Here is a 25668-nt window from a genome sequence, read left to right as displayed (position 1 = left end):
CATCTAAAGTCATCAGCTCAAGTCCAAGTCAGTAAGCTGGAAAGATGTCTGTGGGTTGGGTTTGGGGATTTTTTGGGGATTGGTTGTTGGGGATCAAAACAACTGGTTTTGATGTTTCAAATACAACTAGAATGATACTGATACACAGACACACACTGACAAATGCACACACACTGACATTCATATACATGGACACCACACACACTGACACTAACACACACTGAAACATTCACACACTGACACACTGGGACATTGACAGAAATTAAGTTATGGTTGATATGGTTGCACTATTTGATATTCACATTGCGTGTGTGTGTGTGTGTGTGTGTGTGTGTGTATATATACACACTTCACATACTCACACTCAAATGCACTCTGAGTGGGGAGGTCTGTCTCTCAAGGAGGAGGAAACTACCTGCTACTACCTGTTGCAGCAGTAGGTAGAGAAAGATATAGTACTAGTGATATTAGAGATTATAGTAGGAGTTGGGAGTATGAGGAACTGGGCCCTGAACTCCTCCCCATTGTTAGCTAACAAGCCTATAAGTCATGAAAGGATGGTAGAAAACAGCGCTCCCCTAGTGTCCAACTTTGGGACAGCGTATTAGGTTTTAACTTGTATTTTATTTCCTTAATTTTTAAATAATTTAGATTAAAAGAAGAAATAATCTATGCATTTTCACTCTGGCTTTTATGTATATATACACACACCACATTTAACTATACTGTGTATTTTGAGATGGGCTAGTTATAGCTGTGTTTTTCTGGGGTGATTTTTCCTGTACAAAAGTTTTTCCACCTGGTTGTGTTACAAATTTCTGACTCTTTAGTTTTTTTACTCTAAATAAACAAATAAAAGATTTTTGGAGTTTCGGCTGATCTTTCACATCCCTGCAAGGGAGAGGGAGAAGGGAGGGAGACAGAAGGAGGAAGGAGGAGAAGTAGAGAGAGAGGAGGGAGGGAGAAAGCAGGACAGAGGAGGAGAAGGAGATAGGGAGATATGAGGAAAGGAGAAATATGGAGGAAAGGAAGAAGGGGAAAGAGAAGAGATGGAGAGAGAATGAGGGGCAGAAGGGAGAAGGAGGGAGGGAAAGAAAAGTGATAGACGAGAGATGATGATGCTCCAAAAAGAACCACTCGGCAAGGAGGAGAGCATAAAAAGGGAGAGGGATGACAGAGAGAGACAAGAACCCCAACAGAGGACAGAGTGAAAGAGAGAGGGGAGGAGTAACACAAAACAACTGAAGGGAAGATGGAGAGGAATGACAAGATGAAGGAAAGTTTCTCTGCAGAAGTGAGAGACAGAGGAAGGGAGGGAGGGAGAAAGTGAGAGAGAGGGAGGGGAGGATTTGCATATGCTACAGATGTCTCAAAACCTGTTGTTGCCTTGTACTTGTCTTTTTGAGGTTCTGTTTTCTCGCTGTCGGTATCACGCCAGTTTGAAACCCCACTGACGGAGAGAGAGAAAGAGAGAGGGAGAAGATGGAGGGAAGACTGATTTTGTTCCTGAGTCTTTGGATGGGTGAGGAGAGTGGGGGATGTGGGGAGGGAGGTAGTGAAAAAGGAGGGAGTGAGAGGTGGAGGAAGGGAAGGAGTTATGTGTTCAAATTCTTTAAAAAAGTATTTGCTCTCTTCTGTATTGTTAGTTTAATGTGTGTCTGTTTGTGTGAGAGAGAGTTTATTTGGTTGTCTCCCTGTTTTTGTGACTCCTTGGGTTTTAAAGTGTATAGCAGGATGTCTGCTTAGGTGTGTGTGTGTTGTGTGTGTGTGTGTGTGTTGTGTGTGTCTGTGTGGGCGTGCGGGTGTCAGTGTGTCAGTGTGTGTCAGTTTCAGTAAGTCAGTATTTTTAGCTGCTCACTGTTCTGCTCCAGTGATGCTCACTTCCACACAGCTGCACTGACACTGAGCACCTCACACCATCTGCGTGTCTACACTTGCTTTTCTTGCAGGACTACTACTACTATTATTAATATGATTATTATTATTATTAATTTGAGACATCCACAGACTCCTGCCTGCATCCCTACCAGGTATGATCAATAATTGTTGATATATAATCTGCACAGTACTCAATCAAACACTTGATAGCAAATCAACCGAACAGTAAAAACAGGTGTTGTGTGGTGTAATGTGGTATAAACACAGTAAAGTGTAGTGTGGTGTAGTGTGGTATAAATACAGTAAAGCGTAGTGTGGTGTAGTGTGGTATAAACACAATAAAGTGTAGTGTGGTATAAACAGTAAAGTAGTGAGGTATAAACACAGTAAGTGTAATGTGGTGTAGTGTGGTATAAACAGTAAAATGTATTGAGGTATAAACACAGTAAAGTGTAGTGTGGTGTAGTGCGGTGTAAACACAATAATGTGTAGTGTGGTATAAACACAGTAAAGTGTAATGTGGGGTACTGTAGTATAAACACAATAATGTGTAGTGTGGTGTAGTCTGGTATAAATACAGTAAAGCGTAGTGTGGTATAAACACAATAAAGTGTAGTGTGTTATAAACAGTAAAGTGTAATGCGGTATAGTGTGGTATAAGCAGTAAAGTGTTTTGAGGTATAAACACAGTAAAGTGTAGTGTGGTGTAGTGCGGTATAAACACAGTAAAGTGTAGTGTGGTGTACCTCAAACTCTCTCCCTGTTTGACTGAGTGACACATATACACACCTCTCTCTCTCCCAGAGGTCTCCTACTGAGGTCTGATAGCCTAGCCTCAATAGAACCTTCCCCTGTCTAAACCATTCATTAAGACAAGGGCTCTAGAAATATAATATTGATCAAATTCAAACATTCAAAGTCCATAAATAACCTTACCTACCCAGAACCCCAGAACACGGCAGGCAGTAATTTATTAACATGTATTATAGTCCCCTGTTTGACAGTTTAGTGTGTCTCTGCTAAATAGAATACATTAGCGACAGGTCATACATGTGCGCCCCTCCTCTCAGTTAAAACAAAGACCTGCTCCTGAGAAGCCGCCTCCTAGTTCAGTAAATATTATTCCATCACAAAACGTTTGTACTGTTATTGGCAGAGTCTAATACTTTTAAATTAAAGATAAAACAGGTAGTCGAAGTATTTCCCAGCAAGATAATTGTCACCTTCATTAAACTATCCAAATATCAATTCTATTATTCAGTTCAATAAGGCTAGTTAATAGTATTTTTTGGACATTCATTTATAAACCTCTGAAACAACACACCCACTAAAGTGCACATTCCCCACGATACGTTTAATAATTTATTTAAACTTAAAAAGTCTGTGATCTCCCCTCAACTCCTGTGGCAGCCATTCTACATGCATATCATGTTCTGTACAGGTGAGGGAGAAATTATACATAACTTTATCGGAGATCGGAAACGTTTCTCCCTCACACACACACACAAACTGACTGACAAACAAACACACACACAGACAAGCGCGCACATACTGACTGACACTCACACACTGACTATTCGTTCAGTTTTCTCAGAGTGTATAATTGATCATTCATGTATTGCACTTTTGCCCACAACAGGTGTGCTATAGTATTCCTTTGCTTTCTTACAAAATCACCACAGCAAAACTTCAACCAATATAGCATAAAACAGCTCTCTTATGTTTTATGTAAACAAACCGTCTGGAACTACTATAGACATATTCATTAACCCTACAATGCATTGCACTTCAACACCCCATAGGAAATAATTAATATACTGTTTCATATGCAAAATATGCATTGTGCATAAGGAGGCAAGCGAAAAATATACAATGGCATGTATTATAATGTGCAAATAAAGCAATGTGCAAAATGATCCAACAGCTATTACAGTTTCTCAATGGCTTTGGCTTATTTTGTGAAACAGTATTAACATTCTCTAAACTGTAAGTACAATCGTCACAACTGTTTTATGGGACATCACAACTCTATTGCATGTCTGCAAAATTTAGTAACTCACCCAAAACATTTAATTCATGCTTCAAAACCTAGTTATTGTATCAGTAAATTGGCCAATGCCACCAAAATGTCATTGTATCTTTGTGTGAGCTGTACTGGTCAAAATGTTTAGATGTTTTTTCACCATGGCAGTCAACCCTGCAAATGTTTGTTATATACAAATTTCAGTTTTGTTCTACTTTTTTGTTGATGCTGACTGCTTACTGTACTATACAAGAATGTCATTTTTGTCTAGCTGAATGCTATTGTGTATCACACTGAGCTTTTTAGATACCAATTTCAACAGTAGGTAAACGTTTACTGGGAAAAGTCAATACTTTAGTACACAGAAAAAGGATATGCACATTTGTATACAGTAAATTTATTTTTGTAGCAATGTGTTACATGTAAACAGAAAATTCACATTTGTGTGTCCATTTTTACATATTTCTTAAAGTCATATATAGTGAATAGAAAATTTGACACAAAATGACATCCATGGGAAAACCTGCTCTAGTTCTGTAACAAACAATAAATTGTACCTCCTCACAGTACATAACACTACAAGTTATTGGTCTGGCCAGAGATTTTCGTCAACATCACATCTGATGTTTTCCCATTCGATGCACCGGGCGTGGCGCAACTATCCCCTGCAATGATTGCCTGTGATGTCCTCACAAGCAGCATTCATGGCTGTTATTTTTTAATAGCCTATTCTAGAATTAGACAGTTTAGTAAAGTAGAAATGTTTTCTGTTCTTATGGGTATCTACAACTTCAAGAAGTATATACAGGCATCATTGCAGTACAGTAAAACTCCCTGTACAATATACCGTGTGCCCACCAATGTTTTACCTGGACATACTGGTACCGCAGCTCCTTCACTTTGTCACTATTCCTCTCAAATGGCACTTTGTCGAGTTGTTTTGTTGTCATTTGATTTTTTTTTCAAAAGTGTCTATAGTGGTAATGCTGATATTTGCGAAGATATTGTCGTCATTTATGATTGCACTTTGGATCTCTCTTAGCCTGATGGAATTGTTGGCTATGAGCACGTTGCAGATGTCTTGTTCTTGCTGATGGCTGAATAATGCTTTGCTCACCAGCATGAGGTTGCTGTGAACTCCTATATATGACGTGTAGAATTCACAAATAGATCATGTTACAGATAGTATATTGTATTCAAATTGTGCTGTATTATTGTATAAAGTTAAGAACGAGTACATATTTACTGGTTTGCCCTACGGAATGTTTGCACAATTGATGACACAGTGGACCTGTTTACATTAGGCTGTACTCTCCGACAAGCCTCTTCCATTGTAAGACCATGGTTTATGACATGGTCCACAATTGTGGCTCTGATTTAATCAGGGACTCTTATTCTTTGCCTTCTACCTCTTCCTCTATTATGTCTTCCCCTAACACCATCACCACGCATTCTTACACATCTTCTTATTTCTCTTTCACAAGCATGTAGCTGCTGTTCAGGATTGTGATGTCCCTCCATGTTCAAAAATGGTAGTGATTGTGCTGTGGGCAAGTTCCATATATAGGCTTCCAGACTTGATTGGTTGATTGGTATGATTGTGATTCCTATTTCATTACTATGTATTACTGGCAGGTAATTTGCCAATTTAGCAGACATCACAAACATTCCATGTCATAGATATATATTGAATATACATGTATGTCTTACAGATTTTGATAATTGAATGGATAATTTTGCATGTGATGGCTCACACGATGAAAGAATATTTAGAAGTTGTGAAGAGTATGACGATTTCACTAAGAATCAACTCATCAGTTTTGATCAGCAAGCCATGTGCATGTAGTTATTGTGCAAATTCTCTGTACTCTTGCACACATGTGCCAAAACATGTGCAATCTGCTGAAATGAATAAGAAATTCAAATCTGGTGTAAACAAGAAACAAATTGTTCAGAGATTTTAACTTACTGTTTTCAAAAAAATAATTCTCATTCAAGAATTGAGCCAAAGTGATTGAGAAAAACTGTAATACCTTTCGAATAGAGACTTAACACACACATACAGGCAAAAAGACAACCTCACGGGTAAATGTGTAAAGTCCCAAAATCTTTTAATGAAATGTCCACCTGTCTCGCAAATACAAAGTTTTTAAACTTTTCAGACGAACGATTCTTCCTGGTTAACAATAACGACATCCTAAATACCATCCCAGTATACCAGTATAATAATCTCAGTCCCATACAAAAAAAAATATGAGAGGCCATTTAAATCAAAATTACAACTTTTTGGATATGCTGAAATGGCTATGATATATCATTAAACGGGTATGGTATATGCTGAAATTGGCATGGTATATGCTGAAATGGATGTTAGCTTTTTCTATGAGTATATAAGCTTTTTCTGTGTATATGAAATATTTGAAGAAGCACGTGACATTATTAGCCAATCAAAGCGAACCCATGAAGGCCACTGTGTGAGAGTTATTTCCGCTATAAGCATGGCAATGAAAACACTGAAGTAGTGTAGACAAAAATATCTGTTTATACTTTGGTAGCCTTTCAGTATATACCATATCCATTTCAGCATATCATATCAATTTCACCATATACCATAGCCATTTCACCATATGTCATATCCAAAAAGCTATAATTTGGACTTCAACAGCCTCTCATAAAACAACTTCGCAATTGAGCAAACGCCAACTCAATAACAGCTAAAAGAAGCCATATGAAGTCACTGATATAATTCTCTGTAAAGTAATCAAATGTTCATCAAACCCATTCGATGACCCGTTACTTCTTGACCCCCACCTTTTAAAGGCTCCAAGGTGGCTAGCTGGCATAAGTGATGGGCACACACACACTGAACAGGTATACTATATGGGTCAAAGATAATGCCCCTGTCCCCATCTTCCTTACGGCCCACCCTGTACCTTGACACTTCAGTGACTGAATGCCTGATACACTCTCAGACTGTAACCTACGCACACTGCTGGTACTTAATGACACACTGTCATATGACTGCTTCTGAACCCACACGCACTGATGTCTGAGTATTACTGACGTCAGCCTGCATTCCGACACACACACTAACACATGTCCAGTAACACATTGTGCTGTACTGTACTGTGCCTGCAGATATAGTATCTGTTTCTGTCATGTTTCTCCATTCATACTGTATTAATGCACTGCAATGTCCAATCAGTCAAAGTATATTATATATACTGCACTATATTTACCTGTCCCTCTCTCTTCTCTCCCTCTCAGCTGTGGATTCAAACAAATTACATTATGAATGCACCACGGCTATATGGAAGGATGTGGTCAAATTGGAGAGGGATGCCCCCAGTGTCCGGGTTGTCCTGGGCCAGACGGCCATTTTGTCATGCTGTTACAGCCCCCTAATACCAGAGTGTAACAAAACCTCTACTACCACCCCCACCTCCAACCCTTGCCCTTCAGTCCAATGGACCTGGATACGGAGGGAGACGCACAACTCTTCGTCCTGCGGGAACATGACTAACGACAACCGTTTCACCATGTGGGTGGAGTGGTTGGGGCCCAGACAGATTTGCGGAAAACTCACCATCAGACAGAGCCACTACAATGACAGCCAGCTGTACCGCTGCAAGCTAGAGGACAACAACAGCATCATTTTCAGCCACGGCACCTACCTCAGGGTGTATGGTGAGAGAGGGAGGAGAGGGAGAGGGTCGAGGTGCACAATGACATAGTGAGAGGTTTGATCATGATTTCCTCTCCTTCCTCACTCTCTCTCAGTGCCCATTCCCAGGCTGCTGTCCCTCAATGAGGACACTAAGAACAGTCTCTTGAAGGCCCAGGGGATCCTGCTGATGCTCTGTGTGTTACTGCCCGGGGCAGCACTGCTCTGCAAGGTATTGCGCTGTGCTGCGCTGCGCTACCCATGTCCCCCACCCCCCTCTTTCTCTCTGTGTCTCTCTGCTTCTCTCCATCTGAATCGCTTTCTCGCTCAAATTCAAATTCAAAGGTGCACACAAATATAAAGTCAAATATAAACCATAAACCTCCCTCTCTTTAGCTCTGTACTGCCCACCCCCTCCCTCTCTGTGCATCTCTGTAGCTCTCTTTCTCTCTCTCTCTCTCACTCTCTCTATCTGTCTCTCTCTTTCTCTCTCTCAGGCGAAGGTGCTGAATGAGCAGAGCATAGACCTGAAGAAGAGGAGAGAGGAGGAGAACATCTACGAGGTGAGGGAGCTGCAAACTCGTTCACTCATTCTTTTCACCAGTCTCAGGCAATCAGTCAGTCCGTCAGTCAGTCAATGTGTCATTCAGTGTGTCATTCATTGTGTCAGTCAGACAGACTTTTAACTTTTTCCTTCCTTCATTCCCCTCTCCCTTCCTCATCCCTCTCTCCCTCCCTCCACAGGGCCTGAATCTGGATGAGTGCTCCATGTACCATGACATCTCGCGCTCAGGGGTCAGGGGGCCGTACGAAGACGTGGGCAACCTGAGAGACTGTGACATCCAGCTGGAGAAACCCTGAGAGGGAGAGGGAGAGGGAGGGAGGGGAGATAGGTAAGGGGGGAGAATATTTTAAAACGATTCTCTCTCCCTTTTCCAGTTGCAATGTTTTCCCTTTAATTGACTTAACTGCTTTTCTGGCTGCCTGCCTACATTAATTACTAAGTGTATAGATGAACTTGAATTAATATGAACTAATTAATTTGACCAATTTTCCACAAGACATTCAGCTGACAGTAGGGTGAGGGAGATGGAGGGAGGGAGAGGGAGATGGAGGGAGGGAGAGGGAGAAATAGAGAGGTGAGGGAGTGAGTGAGAGACTCACTAGATGGAGTGGGAGTGTAGTGGCTTCTAAGTCAGATTTACTGGAAAAGTTTCAAAGCACCTTTGTCCTGTCCTGTTGTTCTTCTGTTCTTTATTCAGGATTCCATTCTTTCAGTATATCTGTGTCTTTCGTCCATTTAACATCACTTCCGTGACCAATCTGATGTGTCTAATAGTAGAAAAGTAAATAAAGAGAGCAGGAAGAGGAGTAGGAGTAGGAGGTTGAAAACTGTGTAGCTTCCAATACTGCTAGGACTGCCATTATCTACTTCTCCCAATTACTTCCTGATATGGGCTTGGCTTCCAAAAATAGTGGGCATGGGCAAGCTGTGACCCACCTCCAATAGTGAGTGTCCAGATAATAAATCAAAAGATGGGAAGTAAATTAATCTAAACTAATTAATAAATCATAATTCTTCTTAAACATAACCCTAATTACTTTTGGCTCCTACAGGGAGGGAGAGAGAAAAAAAGTACACACTCCCTTTGACACTTTAAAATTAAACTTCTCCAGTCAAATCCATCCCTACACCAGCATCAATAAAGAAAAACAATGAAAAGGCAGCATTTTAATCGTTGTGACTGTTCCCAGTGAGCCCTCCCAATCACTAACTTGATTAAACGGCAAATTCACACCACATGCCCATTAGAGAGAGGAGTTGGATCTGTCTTGACAATGTGATCGATGGACTAATAGGTTTTTTATATATTATTTTTGTTTTGTAAATGCAGTTATATAGATTGTCTGCACATTTACAATTTGGCGAATATTCAGTGGTTGTTGAACTTGTGGACAGTGGGGTTAAAAATAAATGCCCCTTTACCCATTATCAAAAAGCCTAGGTTTTAGCTAGCTTTACCTTTTCTCATGCTGATCACAGTCAATATAAAAGCAGGATTAACTTTCACGCAGATTTGATTTGATCTGATCTGTGTCTGTCATTTATTTTTGCTAATTTTCTGTTGCAGAGCAGAGCTTAAAGAGGAGAAAGGGAGAATGGAGGAAACATTAGAAAAGAGAGATGCAGGAGAGATAGGATAGGGGAGGAAAGGGAGAAAACATAAGGAGTCCCATTCAAACTTCCATCACTAATGCCACTAATCTCTTCTCCATCACTGTGCCCCCTCCCCCTTTCAGGAATCTGGAGTTACCACTGCAAGAGATGCAGGGAGAGAGAAAGGGGAGAAGGTAGAGAAATAGGCAGGGAGGAAGAGAGGAGGGAAGAGACATAGGGAGAGAGGAAGAGAAAGATGGAGAGCGAGGCATAGGGGGAGAGAGAGAGGATTGGGGTCTGTGACAAGCAGCTGATGTATTTCTGAAGGGTTTTCTTTGATGTGTTTGGTTTGTGTGTGAAATAACATGAATAAAATCAAAACCTAACTAACCACCACTGGCCTCCAAGCAGAGTGCTGTGTGACACCTGGCAGCCCCAACACTCACTGACACACTGACACCGACACAGCCAATGACTGATACACTGACTGTCTGACAGACACACTGACTGACTGATACCCTGACACTGAGTCACTGACTACACTTAATGTCTGACTGACTGATATACTGACTGTCTGACTGACTGACACACTTACTGATACATAATGCATAATTCCTGTATTTACTGTTACCATTGCCCTATTCTTGAGCACTGGACATGCCTGTCAATGCTATGGCAACACTGATGTCAATTAATCCATGCCAATAAAGCCTTTATAAATTGAATTGCATCTGTCAGTGAGGGAGTGCGTACGTGAGTAACTGAAACGGGCCGGATGCATTACACGCTTGTTCTGTACACGGCTGCGATCGCCCGAGCCAAGTCGGATACAATTAGCGTTATGAAAAGAAATTTCTATTACACCCATTGCTTTTCCAAATCAATTTGTACGCCTGTTGTGAGTTTAACGGTAAGTTGCGCTTCTACACCCAACAACACGTTTACAACTCCCTCCGGTGACGTCAGACTGTTTATGTGCGACGGAGGAAGCGGAGGAAGCGAGGCCGGGTGGTGTCCCTGGCGACGCGGCGCTGTGGGCGGGGCCGAGGCCGCTGCGGGCGTGGATTGGCGGAGGTCGACTTTGATCACCGGTGGAGGGGCGGGGATGGGTACTTCGGGGGCGGGGTTATCATTGGTGGGCGGTGACGTTGACGCCTGTGCCGGGCTGTGATTGACAGACACAAGGAGGGAAAGATGGCGACGGGGAAGGAGGCAGAGATAGTGGAGAACGGGGAGAGACCCGGCGTTTCGGGGAATCGTCGAGACAGCAGCCAGTCCCCGGCAGGTAAGAGCCGTCGTGTCTGGGCAGCCTCCTCTCGCCGGCCTGGAGCGATGTGGTCCGCTCTCTGGGCATACATTAGTCCGGTGTACTGCGACGAATCTGAACTTACTGTGACTGCTACTGCACTGTAGTGTAGTAGTGTGCTGAACTGTCGTGTATTGTAGTGTAGTGCATTATGTTGTGCACTGTGGTGCATTGTAGTGTAGTGTTCTTTGTACCGACTGGACTGTCATTTAGTGTAACGTGCTGTGTTTTGCTGTATTGTAGCTTCATGTCATGTCTACTTAATTGCAGTTCATTGTACTGGTGCACTTTACCGTGTTGTGAATTGCACTGTGTGATCATATGCTGTGTTTTTGTGTGCGGTGTGGTAATGTGCTGTTGTGTGTTAGTCAGTGATTGATCAGTATGTTTATTGATAAGGAAGCAGGTGATCAGCACAGTGGAGCTCAGAGAGGAGCTGACTGAGCATGCTGACACAAGAGAGAGGGAGAGGGAGAGAGCTCTAGGGTGCAATGTGGTGGACTATGCCAGCACTGACCTCGACCCTCACAGCATCAAAACCTATGCAATCAGCACAATAAGACCACAACCACACAGTCCACACAGTCCTCTATCTACGCACAGGCGGCGCGCCCTGCTGCAGATGGACAGCAGACAGCGGACGGCAGTACCAGAGCACCCTTAACAGTGCAGAATGAAACTGGCTACAGACCCAGTTCCTGCACAACACCTATCGCAATGACAGGACTGGAGACCTCAACCACATCTTCAAAACCCTGGCAGAATCATCAGACCACTGTTCCAAGAAACACAGTAGAATAAACCATAAAGAAAACCTGACAGAGAAAATGGTTCGACAATGACTGTAACCAATTGATAAGAAACGTCAAGCTCTTTCAAGCCAAAAACAACACAACCCTGACAATACAGCACTGTGTCAGACACACTGCCAAACCCTGGGATAACACAAGCACACTTTGGTCCAGAAAAAAGTGTGATAAAAACAAACTGAGGACTCTATTGACAAAAACAGTTTTTAGGAACTTTGGCACAACCTGAAACCCGACAAACAACTGGGTGTCCAAAGTGGAAACATCTGCAAAAACTACATCGAATCACTGTACCAGCCAATCCCAGAGGAAGACCCAAATCGCACACTTGCTCCCACATTCTCTACCCTTGCGGGGCGGAAGCACCGTGGTCGCCATCTTAAGGGGTGTCCCAGTACCTTAGGGAACGAGTGAAGGAGCCCAATTGAGCTATTATTTAAAACATTAAAAAATGTAGTGGGCTATATTGTTATGTACGTTCGTAAGATGAGGTAAAGTTTGCATTTTATTAACCAGTATCAAAGTCTTTTAAATGATCTCAAAGTGTGTGTCTCACTGAAGTGTGTCTCATTTAACGCTTTTAACTTCGACCTACACCCTACACCCTCGCTCACTCAAGTACAGACTCTGAGACGTCAGCACAATGTCGCATGAAGTAAAAACTTGTCGAAGGGTGTAGGGAGCAAGTGTGCAATTTGGGACGCAGACCTAAACTTGGAGCCAACTGAAATTCTACAGGAACTAAAAACCCTGTAGAGAGTGACTGAAGAGGCCCAAACGCCCCTGGACTCGGCCTTCATGCTACAGGAGGTCGGAGACAAACTCTGGGTCCTCCAGCCCAGGAATGCCTGCGGTCAGGACAGAGGCAGCTCCCCTGACACATGGGACACAAAGACTGAGTGAGGGGGGTGATAAGAAGAGGTGTACACCCAGAGGTTAAAGGTCAGAGACAGCCTTCAGTTCAGAGTCTGTTGTCAGCGCAGAGAGACGGTACGGTTGCTAGAGAGAGACAGCTGGACAGACTGAGAGAGAGAGAGGGACACACAGACACACACACACACAGCTGGACAGACTGGCAGAGAGAGACACAAGAGAGTCCAAGACAGAGACAGATATAGAGACACAGAGACATGCACAGACAAAAATATATAGAGAGTTAGATACAGAGACAGATTTGGGGGGAGGGCAGTGTGTCAGTGAGAGGCAGTACTGTGAGAGGTCATGTTTGTTTTTCTCTGCTCTGGGTGAGAACAGCCAATTAGGGTCAAGGTCATTGACACGCGCCACCTGGTGACACCCCTGCCTGCCAATCACAGCCAAGGTTATTGGAACACTGACAGAGAGAGAGAGAGATAAAGAAGGAAGGAAGGTCATAGAGAGAGAGAGAAAGAGAGAGAGAGAGAGAGATAGATAGATAGAGATTATTGTTATGATTATTAATAATAATAATAATAATAATAATAATCTATACTTTTTCTTCCAATACACTGTACTACTATTTTATACAACACTCCACTACAAAACAGTGCACTGGTCCTCTAGTACTTGTGTTGATGTACTGTGTTACTTAAGTGTACTGTACTGTACTGTATATGGTGTGTGGTACAGTAAAATACAATACAACAAACTGTGTTTACGTGTGTGTGTGTGTGTGTTGTGTGTGTGTGTGTGTGAGAGAGAGAGAGAGAGAGAGACAGGGAGTTGTGTTGTTTTCTTCTCTGATTGAGGAGTTAAGTGAACTCAGTGCCGAGGGAGCAATGGAATGTGTACAAAGAGGTGAGAGGGAGAGAGGGGAGGAGGGAAGGAGAGAAGAGGAAGGGAAAGGAAGGGGGTGAAGGGTTAGAGATGAAGAGGGAGAAAAGAGTGGAAGGGGGAAGAGAGAGAGAGAGAGAGTGTGATTGGACTCTCTCACTCCCTCCCTCCCTCCCACCCTGTCTTTCTCACTCTCTCTCTCCATTTAGTTCAGACTGAGAGAGAATTACAGAGGACTTAACCATGAGCTCAGAAGCAGGTACTGCCTGTTATTATTATTATTATTGTTGTTGATAATTGTTGTTGCAATTATTATTGTAGCTGTTGTAAGGTGCTGTTGAAGAGAGTTGATTGTGAAACCTTATGAGAGAGAGAGAGAGAGAGAGAGAGGTGTTATTCTTGTTGTCTCCCTCCCTCTCTCTGCTGTTGTCTACAGCCTCTTGTTTTTCAGTCTCATTTTACCAGTATGTGTGTATGTGAGAGTGTATGTGTCTCCCTTTCTCCTTCAGGGTTTCAGTCTGTCTGTGTCTGTGTCTGTGCCTGTGTCTGTGTCTGTGTCTGTGTCTGTGTCTCTCCCCCTCAGAGTTTCAGTGTGTTCTGCAGTTAGTGTTAGAAAACATTAAGAGAGAGAGAGAGAGACAGAGACATAGATGCACTGTGTACAGAGTTTAATGTGGCGAGATAGACAGACAGTCAGGGGTTAATGTGGTCAGACAGGCGGACGGACAGCACAGTGCTTGCTTGACCGGCAGTACAATGGGGAGCAGCAGCTGTGTTGGACACTGGTACTAACCCGCACCACTGTCCACACGGCACTGCCCTCATGACTGACAGGGGGGTGGGTGGGATCGGGGGAGAGTGATGAAGTAGGTAGACAGTGTATTACAGCACAGTACAGCATTGTAAAATACAGTGTAATGCAGCACAGTGTAGTACATTTGTATTACAGTACAGTGTATTATAGTGTGTTACAATTCAGTGCATTCATGTGTTACAGTGCAGTGTATTACAGTACAGTGTCTTGCTGAGTGCTATAGTGTTGTGCTGTCAGTTCAGGTTGCTGTGTGGTTCACAGTCAGACACAGGATACTGTGCAGCAGTGTAGAGTTACACTGAAGACACCAGTCAGGCCATACATTCCTGCCCCCCCCCCTCTTCCTCTCTGTCTCTCTTTCTCTCCCTCTCCCTCTTCCTCTCCCTCTTTCAATTCAAATTCCGAAAGCTTTATTGGCAGGACTAGGTGACATCAGTATTGCCAAAGCATTGACAGACAGGCCCAGTGCTCAGGAACAGAGCAACCGGGGGAAAAACCACACAGATTGTACATTTTAGACTTTACATGTATTTACAGAAATGTTTACTATCCATTACTGGCACACCTGGTCATCTGCAGATACCACCGTGTCAGGCAGTGCTGTACAGAGCCGCTCTCTCTGCTGTCTGCTGTCTGTGCTCCTCCCCCAGCAGCATGGCCGCTCTGTTGTCCCTGCTTGGTGATCTGAGGTCAGGGGTCAGGCCTGCCAGTCTGTGGGAGCAGGCGGCCCTGACGGCAGTGTGTTTGGGGCAGTGCAGCCGGAAGTGGGCCTCGTCCTCCACTTCCACCCCACACACTCTCTCCTCTCTGAGCTTCCCTGTCTGCTGGTGTCGGCCTGTCTCTCCCTCCAGACTGTGGCAGCTTAGTCTTTACTGGCTCAAGACTTGTCTCTGTTTGGGGTCCTTTACTGTGGTCCGGTCCTGAGGTGGGCTGTAGTCCCTCTGCAGGCTGATGTTGCTGTAGCGTGTTTTTGTGCTGTTTCCTGATGTATTCAGTGTTCATCTCCCGGGCAACAGTGCTGATGCTGGAGCCCAGTGTCTGTGCCCTCGGGCTGGTGTGGCTGTAGTTGCTGAGATGCTGTGCCAGGCTGCTGAGGGCGTCTCTTGGCTCTGCAGCGCTGTGTGGCAGTGTGAGTGCAGGCTGCTCTGTCTGAGGGGGGCCCAGGACCTCAGGGCTCTCTAACCTGTCTCACCTGTCTGAAGCTTATTTATTTATTATAAGAGTACATTTAAAATGCAGTGGGTCATACTCTCTTTGTTTGTGACTGACCAATACAACAATCTCATTAAATTAATTTTTACACTAAGATTTATATATACAGTATTTAACCCCTCTCTCTCTCTCTCTCTCAGTGCCTGGGGGAGGATGTACGGACAGAGCTGTGTTCTCTGCTGTGTATGAGGTCTGCGACGACAACATCACCTTCTTCTCCAGCCCCGAGGGGGGGGCCGGGATGGGCGCGGCTGGGCGGCTTGTGCATGCGTTGACACAGATACAGAGCCATGCCCACAGCCTGGAGCCGGTGGTTGGGGGGTTCTCCGCGCTGTGCCATGTCTTTGACTTCGACCCCCAGACACCCGCCAATGGGTACCGCTCCCTCCTTAAGGTGTGTGTGTGCGTGTGCGTGTGCGGCTAAATCTCTCTCTCTGCCTCCCTCCATCTCTCAGCATCCTCTCCCTCTCCCTCCCTCTCTTTCTCTATCCCACCAGCCCTCTCTCTGGGAGAGAGTGAATGATATACACAGTCATTATACATCTCTTTCTCTCTCTCTCTCTCTCTCAGGTGGTGCGCTCCTGCCTTCTCCACATTGTCCACAAGGGGCGCTACATCACCACCAACCGCCGCAGCATCTTCTACCGCGCCCAGCACAATGCGGCCGAGCTGGAGGCATACTGCACCGCGCTGTGCCAGCTGAGGGCCCTCCTGTACCTGGCGCAGCGCCTGCTGGCCGACAACACCCGGGGAAGCCTTTTCCTTGGGGGGGGCGTGGGAGGGGGGCAGGGCGGGGGTCTCAGTGAGCAGTTCATCAGGGAGTACGCCAGCATGCACAAGGGTTGCTTCTACGGGCGCTGTCTGGGCTTCCAGGTGAGGGGGAGAAAGGGGGAAGGGGTGATTTGACTGACTGACACACTTACTGACTGACTGACACATGGACTAACTGACAGACATTTTGTATAGAGTTGTTTTATACACAGTATACATGGTGTCATGGACCCAGAGTGCTGTTTGTTAGAGTGTGGCAGGCAGTGATGTATCGTGCTGCTATCTCTTCTCCCTGACCCCTCTCTCTCTCCTCAGTTCACTCCAGCGATCCGCCCATTCCTGCAAACTATCGCCATTGGCCTCGTCTCCTTTGGGGAAAATTACAGAAAACATCAGTCAGGCCTCGGTGAGACAGACAGACACTCAGACACAGCACTGACTGGCACACTGACTGTCTGTCTGACTGACTGACTGACACGCACACTGACTGATACACCGACACACTGACTGTCACTAACGGTTATTTATGTATCTTCTGCTCTCTGCTGCCCCTTAGTGGAGGGAGGTGGGATAGCGCAGTACGGTGAGTCTACTCAGGAAGACTGAGAAAAGCTTAGTGACCCCAAATTCCACTCCTCTTCTCCCTGTTCTCCTCTCTCTCTCGTTCTCTTTCTTTGTGTCTCAGTGCAGTGTTAATGTCACTCTCCCTCCCTCTCTTTTCTCACCCTCTCTCCTGCATCCTCTGCTCCCACTACCCCTGTCTCTGTCTCTCTCTCTCTCTCTCTCTCTCAGTACAGTTAATGTACTGTAGTGTCCAGTCAGTCAGTTGGCATCTCTCACCCTCTCACCCTCTCTCTCTCTCTCAGGAGTGGCAGCCAGCTCTTTCTTCACCAGTGGGAAGTACGCCATCGACCCGGAGCTGCGTGGCTCGGAGTTTGAGCGCATCACACAGAACCTGGATGTGCGATTCTGGAAAACCTTCTGGAACATCACTGAGACTGAGGTCCTTTCGGTGAGGGAGGGTAGAGAGGGTTGGGGCACACTGACTGACTGTCTGACTGAGTAGACAAACAATACATTAATGCTCCATCTCTCCCTCTCTCCCCCTCCCTCTCTTCCTCAGAGTTTGGCTAGCATTACATCAACAACAGTCAAGGTGAACCGCGCCCTAGCTGTGCCCCCTGTGACTTTTGACCTCCCGCTGGCCTCTGACCCCCGTCTGTCCGTCACCGTGACGCCACCCGTCGCCCACTCTGGCCCCGCCCCCGTCATGATGCGATTGTTGTCGTACGAATTGAGAGATGGACAGGTGAGTCTGTGTGTGTGTGTGTGTGTGTGTGTCTGGCTGGCTGGCTGGCTGGCTGGGGAGAGGGGGACCGGTATGTGAAGAGCGCCATAGGCAAAGTCACAGCAATGAAGAGAGTTGATTTCATGCACAGTCCTCCCCCGAAGTTACGTCCTAATTTGGTTCTGAGACCGGCGACATGAGTCGATGCCACACAAACCGAAACGCATATTGAAGCAGAAGCGTCTCTACTTGAAACTATGGTGACAATTCGAGTAAACCACAAACAGCTGAGGGATGATTTTGTTACAAGCACCTGTTAAATTGACAAGAGATCACTATAGTTTAACACAATTTATTTTCACCATATATTACGTGTTCTCAACACAGTAACCGCTTTGTCTCTCCCTCAATACAACAACCACAATGCGCAAGATCCTAGGAAACAGAACATACTGTAATTACACGTATACATGTATACATTAGAATACTGAACATTGAACATACCATAATTACTTGTGTAATAGCAGTATTGCAAATACTGAAAATAAAAGCACCAACCGCAGAATGAAGCTCTGGGACTGATTTTTTTATTAGGTTCACTGCTTATTTTATATAATTCTAATGCCAGATACACTCATGAAATAGACAGAAATGCCTGGCAAAGCCCCTTTGGAACCCCCACCAGGGCTTCGCCGGTGGACTCCAAAGGGGGCCTTGGCAGCCCCCATACCCCTGGCCTAGGTTGTAGCACCTTTGGTGCTCCTCTTCAGACCTTCTGATTTTCTACTCTCATGTCTGAGTGTTTAAAACAAAACTAACACGTGTGATGCCTTCTTGCAGGCATGCACGGGATAGCAAGGTTAGCTAGAACAAAAAGGCACTATTATTTTAGGTATTATTCGTTGATTGTGCTGCTGTTCACCTTATTTAATCATTAAATCTTGTCTTTTTGTATTGGGAGCTAAAGTAAATGGCAGTTGGCTACATATATGTATGTTTTCATTTAGCTACAGAGGCTCTATTTTTTATTTATTAATAATTTACTTGCACTTTATATTGAGAACGTCTATCTTGGAGCGCTGTCCCGATACCAGGACACCAGGTTAACGTAAAAACAAAGTAATGAAGGAGTTATTTGAAGTATATTCATATTGTATTGTTTTCTGGTGGACAGGTTGAGGAATGTTGCACATACACACACACAACAATTTTAAGTGTCTTTAGCTTACGCCGCTGATGTGCTACTCCATAAAAATGTCCAGGGTTGGCAGGTCTGATAGACTGACACAACAGTACAATAACCCCCCCCCCCCCCCTCTCTCTCTCTCTCAGGACAGTGAGGAGCTGCTCTCTCTCTGTCGCTCCGAGGGCCCCTCGCTTTCCCTGGGGTTCAAAGGTCGCCACAGCCCCCCTTCTTCCTGCCTCATCGTCCACTTCCACGGTGGGGGCTTCGTTGCGCAGACCTCCAAATCACACGAGGTAGAGAGGGAGAGATGGTGGGATTTTAAGACTTTAACCTGTCAATGCTCTGGTTACACTGATGTCGCTTAGTCTTGCCAATATGAATTTAAATTGAAGTGAAGTGAACTGAGCTGAGCTGAGACAAGCCAGGGTTGCATGAAGGAAAGAGGGGAGAGTCAGTTTTGTCAGTGTAGCACTCTAATCTCCATTTTCCCCCTCTCTCCTCTGTTCCCCTTCCCTCCCTATCTCCCTCTTTCTTCCTCAGCCCTACCTGAAGTCCTGGTCCCAGTGCCTCTCAGTGCCTGTGCTGTCAGTGGATTACTCGCTGGCCCCCGAGGCGCCCTTCCCCAGGGCCCTGGAGGAGTGCTTCTTCGCCTACTGCTGGGCCCTCCGACACTGCCACCTGCTGGGTACGCCTTGCCACTGCACCCTCCGCCACTCTGTGTGAATGTTTCTCTGTGCCATCTCTGGTGTTAACATCTCTCTTTTCCTCCTCTCTCTCCTCTTTCTCTCCTCTTCCCCACTGTCTCTCCAGGCTGGACCGGAGAGCGGGTGTGCCTGGCAGGGGACAGCGCGGGGGGGAACCTGTGCATCACTGTGGCGATGCGGGCAGCCTCCCTGGGGGTGCGTCCCCCCGACGGGATCATGGCGGCATACCCAGCCACTCTGCTGACCGCCACAGCCTCGCCCTCCCGCCTGCTCTCCCTGATTGACCCGCTGCTGCCTCTCAGTGTGCTGTCCAAGTGTCTCAGCGCCTACGCAGGTACACCCTGACATGGACACACACTGACACGGCTGCACACTGACGCCGCCACACACTATCTGACTGACACACTGATTGACCTATCTCACCCCGCCTTTCTCTATCAGGCACGGAGCCGCTCTCGGAGGCCTTGGTGCAGAAGGTCAGCACTCTGGCCATGGTGCGCCGGGACACCGCCCTCCTGCTCAGGGACCTGACTCAGGGTGCCAGCAACTGGATCCACTCCTTCCTGGACCCCAGCAGAACCACTGGTACCTACCCCACTGGACTGGACTCTTAAGTGGTAGAGTGTAGGAGAGTGTCTGTTGGTGTGTGAGTGTGTGTAAGAGTGAGTTCTGGACTGGACATTACTGGACTGTGTCTGTCGATCTTATATAAGTGTCCATTTCTCAAGAATGGACTGGACTAGGCTGTATGTGTCCATTTGTGTATCTCTTGACTAGATGTCCATGTCTCACAGGTAATAATCTATCTGTCTCTGTCTATCTATCTATCTCTCTCTCTCTCTCTCTCTCTCTCTCTCTCTATATATATATATATATATATATATACACTCACCTAAAGGATTATTAGGAACACCATACTAATACTGTGTTTGACCCCCTTTCGCCTTCAGAACTGCCTTAATTCTACGTGGCATTGATTCAACAAGGTGCTGAAAGCATTCTTTAGAAATGTTGGCCCATATTGATAGGATAGCATCTTGCAGTTGATGGAGATTTGTGGGATGCACATCCAGGGCACGAAGCTCCCGTTCCACCACATCCCAAAGATGCTCTATTGGGTTGAGATCTGGTGACTGTGGGGGCCAGTTTAGTACAGTGAACTCATTGTCATGTTCAAGAAACCAATTTGAAATGATTCGACCTTTGTGACATGGTGCATTATCCTGCTGGAAGTAGCCATCAGAGGATGAGTACATGGTGGTCATAAAGGGATGGACATGGTCAGAAACAATGCTCAGGTAGGCCGTGGCATTTAAACGATGCCCAATTGGCACTAAGGGGCCTAAAGTGTGCCAAGAAAACATCCCCCACACCATTACACCACCACCACCAGCCTGCACAGTGGTAACAAGGCATGATGGATCCATGTTCTCATTCTGTTTACGCCAAATTCTGACTCTACCATCTGAATTTCTCAACAGAAATCGAGACTCATCAGACCAGGCAACATTTTTCCAGTCTTCAACTGTCCAATTTTGGTGAGCTTGTGCAAATTGTAGCCTCTTTTTCCTATTTGTAGTGGAGATGAGTGGTACCCGGTGGGGTCTTCTGCTGTTGTAGCCCATCCGCCTCAAGGTTGTACGTGTTGTGGCTTCACAAATGCTTTGCTGCATACCTCGGTTGAAACGAGTGGTTATTTCAGTCAAAGTTGCTCTTCTATCAGCTTGAATCAGTCGGCCCATTCTCCTCTGACCTCTAGCATCAACAAGGCATTTTCGCCCACAGGACTGCCGCATACTGGATGTTTTTCCCTTTTCACACCATTCTTTGTAAACCCTAGAAATGGTTGTGCGTGAAAATCCCAGTAACTGAGCAGATTGTGAAATACTCAGACCGGCCCATCTGGCACCAACAACTATGCCACACTCAAAATTGCTTAAATCACCTTTCTTTCCCATTCAGACATTCAGTTTGGAGTTCAGGAGATTGTCTTGACCAGGACCACACCCCTAAATGCATTGAAGCAACTGCCATGTGATTGGTTGGTTAGATAATTGCATTAATGAGAAATTGAACAGGTGTTCCTAATAATCCTTTAGGTGAGTGTGTGTGTGTGTGTATATATATATATATATATATATATATAATACTGTAATTTCTTGCAGCAACTAAAATCTGTTGGACAATGTCAGTCAGTGTGTCAGTCAGTGTGTCGGACAGTCAGTCAGTACAGTCAGTATGTCAGTCAGTCCATCAATCAATCAGTCAGTGTATCTATATCAGACCCCCCTCTATCCCAGCGTCCCTTGCTCCTGTCTTAGCCTCTCTTGTCTCTGCAGTTTGTTGGCGCCTGTGGGCATGCCTCAGGCAACCTTTGACCTTTCTGATGCGTTTCCTCCGTCTCCCAAGCCCCACCTCTTCCTCCCAGGAGGCCTCTGGTAGGAGGGTCTCTTTAATGTCGCCTAGCAACCATCATCCACAGCCCCTCCCACTTCCCACCATCTCTCAAAAGGAATTGGCAATCGAGCTGTCAGTCAAAGTAAAATTATTGTATTTTGTGTATGTAATTTAATACTTTTTAAATATTTATATTTTTCATTCCACATTTTTCAGGTGTTAGTGAGACTGAAAGAATGAGAGGATTTGACTGACTGATACACTTACTGACGGACTAACTGATATTTTTATCCTTTTTGAAGACTTGACAAAAATTACTAAATTCATATTTTAACTGACTAATAAATGGATAAATAGATATTTTCAAATTTCCTTGATGGCAGCTGGATTCTCAGACACTCTTGTGATGTCATACAGCATGGTTACTTCCCTCGTTCATTCACAATCCTCACCCTGACCCCTTCCGCCTCCCTATGCACCGTAGCATAGCAACAGTCTCCCTGGCAACAGGTTCAAATAGCGGGTTTCTTCAATGACCCCTCTCTCTCTCTCTCCCACCCTCCCTCTCTCTCTCTTCCTCTCCCTCTCATCCTCCCTCTAGCTCTGTTTCTCTCTCTCTCTCCCTTTTGCTCTTTCTCATCCCTTCCTCCCTCCCTCTCTCTCTCTCTCTCTCTCTCTCTCTGTGGTGTTAATGTCCAGTAACTCACCAGTAACTCTCTCTCAGATTCTGTGAGGAAGAGTGTGTCAGAGGCGGCTCTGAGCTCTCTGCACTGTGACCCCCCCGCACCCCCGCCCTCCCTGGTTCGGGGGCGGGACTCCCTGAAGAGCCAGACCTGCCAGGAATTAGGGGCCCTGAGGAACCCAGCGCCCGCCCCAGCACCAACAGAGGGCCAACGCTCGGTACTGCAGCCCACCCACCCACACTGTCACTGTGTCTTGTGTGTCACTGTGTCTGTCTTTGAGTGCATGTGTGTGTGTCTATAGGCAGTATAGTAACTCTCTCTCTCTCTCTCAGTGTGAGGACGTCAGCTTCTTCCTAACTGAGGATGACTCCTCTGACAGGGCCCCTTCAGGGGGGCTCCTTGTCTCCCCCTCGCATCCTCCTCCCTCCTTTCACACCGCTGTCAACGCCACAGGCACCCACCCCCCCAGCCCCTCCTCCTCTCCGCCCTTCTTCCCAGAATTCCCTGAGGGCTTTGAGCCCCTGCGCACGGAGCAGCTAGCAGAGATGACAGTGCAGACATCACCAATTGTCAGGAACCCCTACATGTCGCCCCTGTTGGCGCCTGACAGCATGCTGAGAGGACTGCCCCCTTTACACATAGTGGTGAGAGACACTGACGCACTGACCCACCAACTGACTGATTGACTTGACATACTGACTGACTGACTGACACAATAGTACATTATGCTTCTCTCTCTCTCAGGCCTGTGCTCTGGACCCCATGCTCGATGACTCAGTGATGTTCGCCAAGAGGCTGCGTGCCGTCGACCAACCGGTGAGCCTCTGCGTGGTGGAGGACCTCCCTCACGGCTTCCTCAGCCTATCGCAGCTCTCCAGGGAGACCCGGGAGGCGGCCAATATCTGCGTGGATCGAATCAGGGACATCTTCAACCAGAAGGTCCTGCCCCCTATCCGCAAGCACAGGAAGCTGGAGAGGACGCAGGCCAATCTCCCAGATTCTGGGGGAGGGGCCCAGGGCGGGGACATCAGGGGAGATAGGACCAATAGTGGGGCGGAGCCAGAGGAAGGAGTGGAGTCTCACAGCAATGCAGCCAGCAGAGAGATAGGAGCCTGAGAGAGAGAGAGAGTGGGAGAGAGAAAGAGGAGCCAATAGAGAGGGGGAAAACAAGACCATGAGAGAGGTTGTAGGTGGAGAGAGAGGGGGCCCATAGAGAGTGGGTAAGAGGGTATAGAGAGAGTGAGAGAATGCGTAATGGAGAGGGGAGAGACTGAAATGGCAGAGGGGAACGAGAAAGAGGGGCAGAGAAGAGAGGCTGGGAGGAAGTGAGGACAGAAGAGAGGGAGCCAGAGAGATAGAGCAAAAGAGTGATAGGAAGTGTTGTTGAGAGTGTAGGGGGGACTTGATTATATCGCACAATTTTGCCTTCTACCTGTTAATGGAGGGGTTTGTTGAGGAGGTGGGAGCTGCAATACTGTAATAAGCTACTGCTTTAAAGTGACCAGAGAGCTCTCACCAGCACTGACACAAATACACAACACTCACTAAGACTAATACACACACTCACAAACATGCTGACATATATACACACTCACACTAATTGAGCCTCATTGCCTTTCTCTTACACTGTACTAATCACTGCAGCCAATTGCTATTAAACAGCTATGAACTATAGTTTAATTAGTTTAACTATATGATTTATACTTAAACCATTATATTGTGTATAACCATATATATATAAAACAATATATAACAGTATAATTACATTCTTATAAACATGTAGTTACATCACGATAATTAGACTATTAACTTAAGTTACTGTTATTAATTAACTTGTATTATCTGGAGCTGCATTATTGTTATTAGACTGTTTAATTTACTTTACTAATCAGTGCAATTATTAACCATAGCTACATGGGGTAGTGTTTCTATTCTCACATTACTGATATTACCAGGTGCTGCATCATTAGTCAGTGTAATTACACATCTATTAACACTCTACAGCAGACTGTGTAATTATTATGTTATTACATGATTTTATGGTGTACAGAGTAACATCACTAACTGCAGATTATGTGTAATAACATCAGATTTTATTTAATTGTTTGTACTGTAACTGTAATGACTGTAATGAAGCTGTGTGTCTGTGTGTTCTCCACACTATGATGTTTACAACAAAATTAACCTTATTGATTGGAGCTTACAGACGCACTGTGACTCTGGGAGGGCACTGTCTGTCTGTGTTTGTCTATCTGTTTATCTGTCTTTTTATCATACTCTCTTCTCTCCTCTCTCTGTCTTCCTGTCACTCTGCCAGTCTGTCCCTGTCTCACTATCTGTGTATCTTACTTTTTGCTCTCTCCCCCCCCACCGTCTCCATCCCTGGCACATGTGTGAGCGTGTGCTGTGTTGTCATTTTGTGCTGTGCTGTGTTGAGTGCTGACCTCAAAGCACATTATCCCATGAGCCTCTACTGCAGCCACTTAATTGTGTATTTGACCATTAATTGCATAATTGGCCAAGTTTTTAATTACTAAATTAGCACTGGAACCTTATTCTCTCTATTTGATTTTTTAGTATTTATTCTATTTTTTTCCTTCCTTCTTCTTTGGTCCCCGTTTTTCAGTTTCTTCTCCTCCTCCCAGGACATGTAAAACAAGCACATTTAAAAAATTGATTTTTTTTTAAGCCTAAAGTGCAACCAACCACTCCTTAACTCATTCTGTAGAGAATATTTTTACTATCATTCATAATTATAAATATTGTTATTATTGCTATTTTCATTGGTTGTTGTTTTGCATAAAACTACAATGGTCTTGGTGTTTATCTATGAAATATATATATATATATATATATATATATATGTATGAATTTATATATAGATAACTCTCTGAAGTGAAACCGCCTGGTTTTTGATTTTTAAAGGAATAAATATGAAAATGATATTAATACATCTGTGTGTTGTTCAACCTGCTATTCCACATAAAGAAAGTGTGTGTGAGAGATTGTGTGTATGTGTGTGT

The 25668-nt window shown here is 45.2% G+C and overlaps 2 protein-coding genes across 4 annotated transcripts; both read left to right on the top strand.

Moving 5' to 3' along the window:
• The first annotated feature begins 1381 nt into the window (after positions 1-1381).
• Positions 1382-10116, top strand: cd79a (CD79a molecule, immunoglobulin-associated alpha). The gene is made up of 5 exons (XM_066719350.1): positions 1382-1522; positions 7169-7588; positions 7682-7797; positions 8063-8128; positions 8310-10116. Exons 1-5 carry the CDS (start codon positions 1483-1485, stop codon positions 8424-8426), a joined length of 759 nt encoding a protein of 252 aa, XP_066575447.1. The 5' UTR covers positions 1382-1482; the 3' UTR covers positions 8427-10116.
• Positions 10117-10904: 788 nt separating this feature from the next.
• On the top strand, positions 10905-25422 carry lipeb (lipase, hormone-sensitive b). 3 transcript variants are annotated; one of them, XM_066719346.1, is made up of 14 exons: positions 10905-11008; positions 15757-16010; positions 16187-16489; positions 16703-16793; positions 16944-16970; positions 17254-17399; positions 17511-17696; positions 19008-19154; positions 19402-19546; positions 19672-19899; positions 20007-20150; positions 22687-22862; positions 22978-23289; positions 23390-25422. In XM_066719346.1, the coding sequence occupies exons 1-14, from the start codon at positions 10918-10920 to the stop codon at positions 23759-23761; spliced, it is 2622 nt and encodes an 873-aa protein (XP_066575443.1). In that variant the 5' UTR covers positions 10905-10917; the 3' UTR covers positions 23762-25422. The 3 variants fall into 3 exon arrangements, with proteins under 3 accessions (XP_066575443.1, XP_066575444.1, XP_066575445.1); XM_066719348.1 differs by lacking the exon at positions 10905-11008 and adding an exon at positions 13759-13849; XM_066719347.1 differs by lacking the exon at positions 16944-16970.
• Positions 25423-25668: the final 246 nt, after the last annotated feature.

Source organism: Amia ocellicauda, chromosome 12 (assembly GCF_036373705.1).
Source record: "Amia ocellicauda isolate fAmiCal2 chromosome 12, fAmiCal2.hap1, whole genome shotgun sequence".
Lineage (NCBI taxonomy): Eukaryota > Metazoa > Chordata > Actinopteri > Amiiformes > Amiidae > Amia > Amia ocellicauda.
Note: the sequence above shows the minus strand (reverse complement) of the source record. Positions and strands in the feature narration are given on the sequence as shown.

Excerpts from the sequence above, each read along its gene's own strand:
- cd79a (XM_066719350.1), top strand. The coding sequence starts at position 1,483 with ATGGAGGGAAGACTGATTTTGTTCCTGAGTCTTTGGATGG. Across the intron at positions 7,589-7,681 it reads CACCTACCTCAGGGTGTATG|TGCCCATTCCCAGGCTGCTG; the intron begins GTGAGAGAGGGA and ends ACTCTCTCTCAG. Across the intron at positions 8,129-8,309 it reads AGGAGGAGAACATCTACGAG|GGCCTGAATCTGGATGAGTG; the intron begins GTGAGGGAGCTG and ends CTCCCTCCACAG.
- lipeb (XM_066719346.1), top strand. The coding sequence starts at position 10,918 with ATGGCGACGGGGAAGGAGGCAGAGATAGTGGAGAACGGGGAGAGACCC. Across the intron at positions 16,490-16,702 it reads GGCGCTGTCTGGGCTTCCAG|TTCACTCCAGCGATCCGCCC; the intron begins GTGAGGGGGAGA and ends CTCTCTCCTCAG. Across the intron at positions 19,155-19,401 it reads AGACCTCCAAATCACACGAG|CCCTACCTGAAGTCCTGGTC; the intron begins GTAGAGAGGGAG and ends TTTCTTCCTCAG.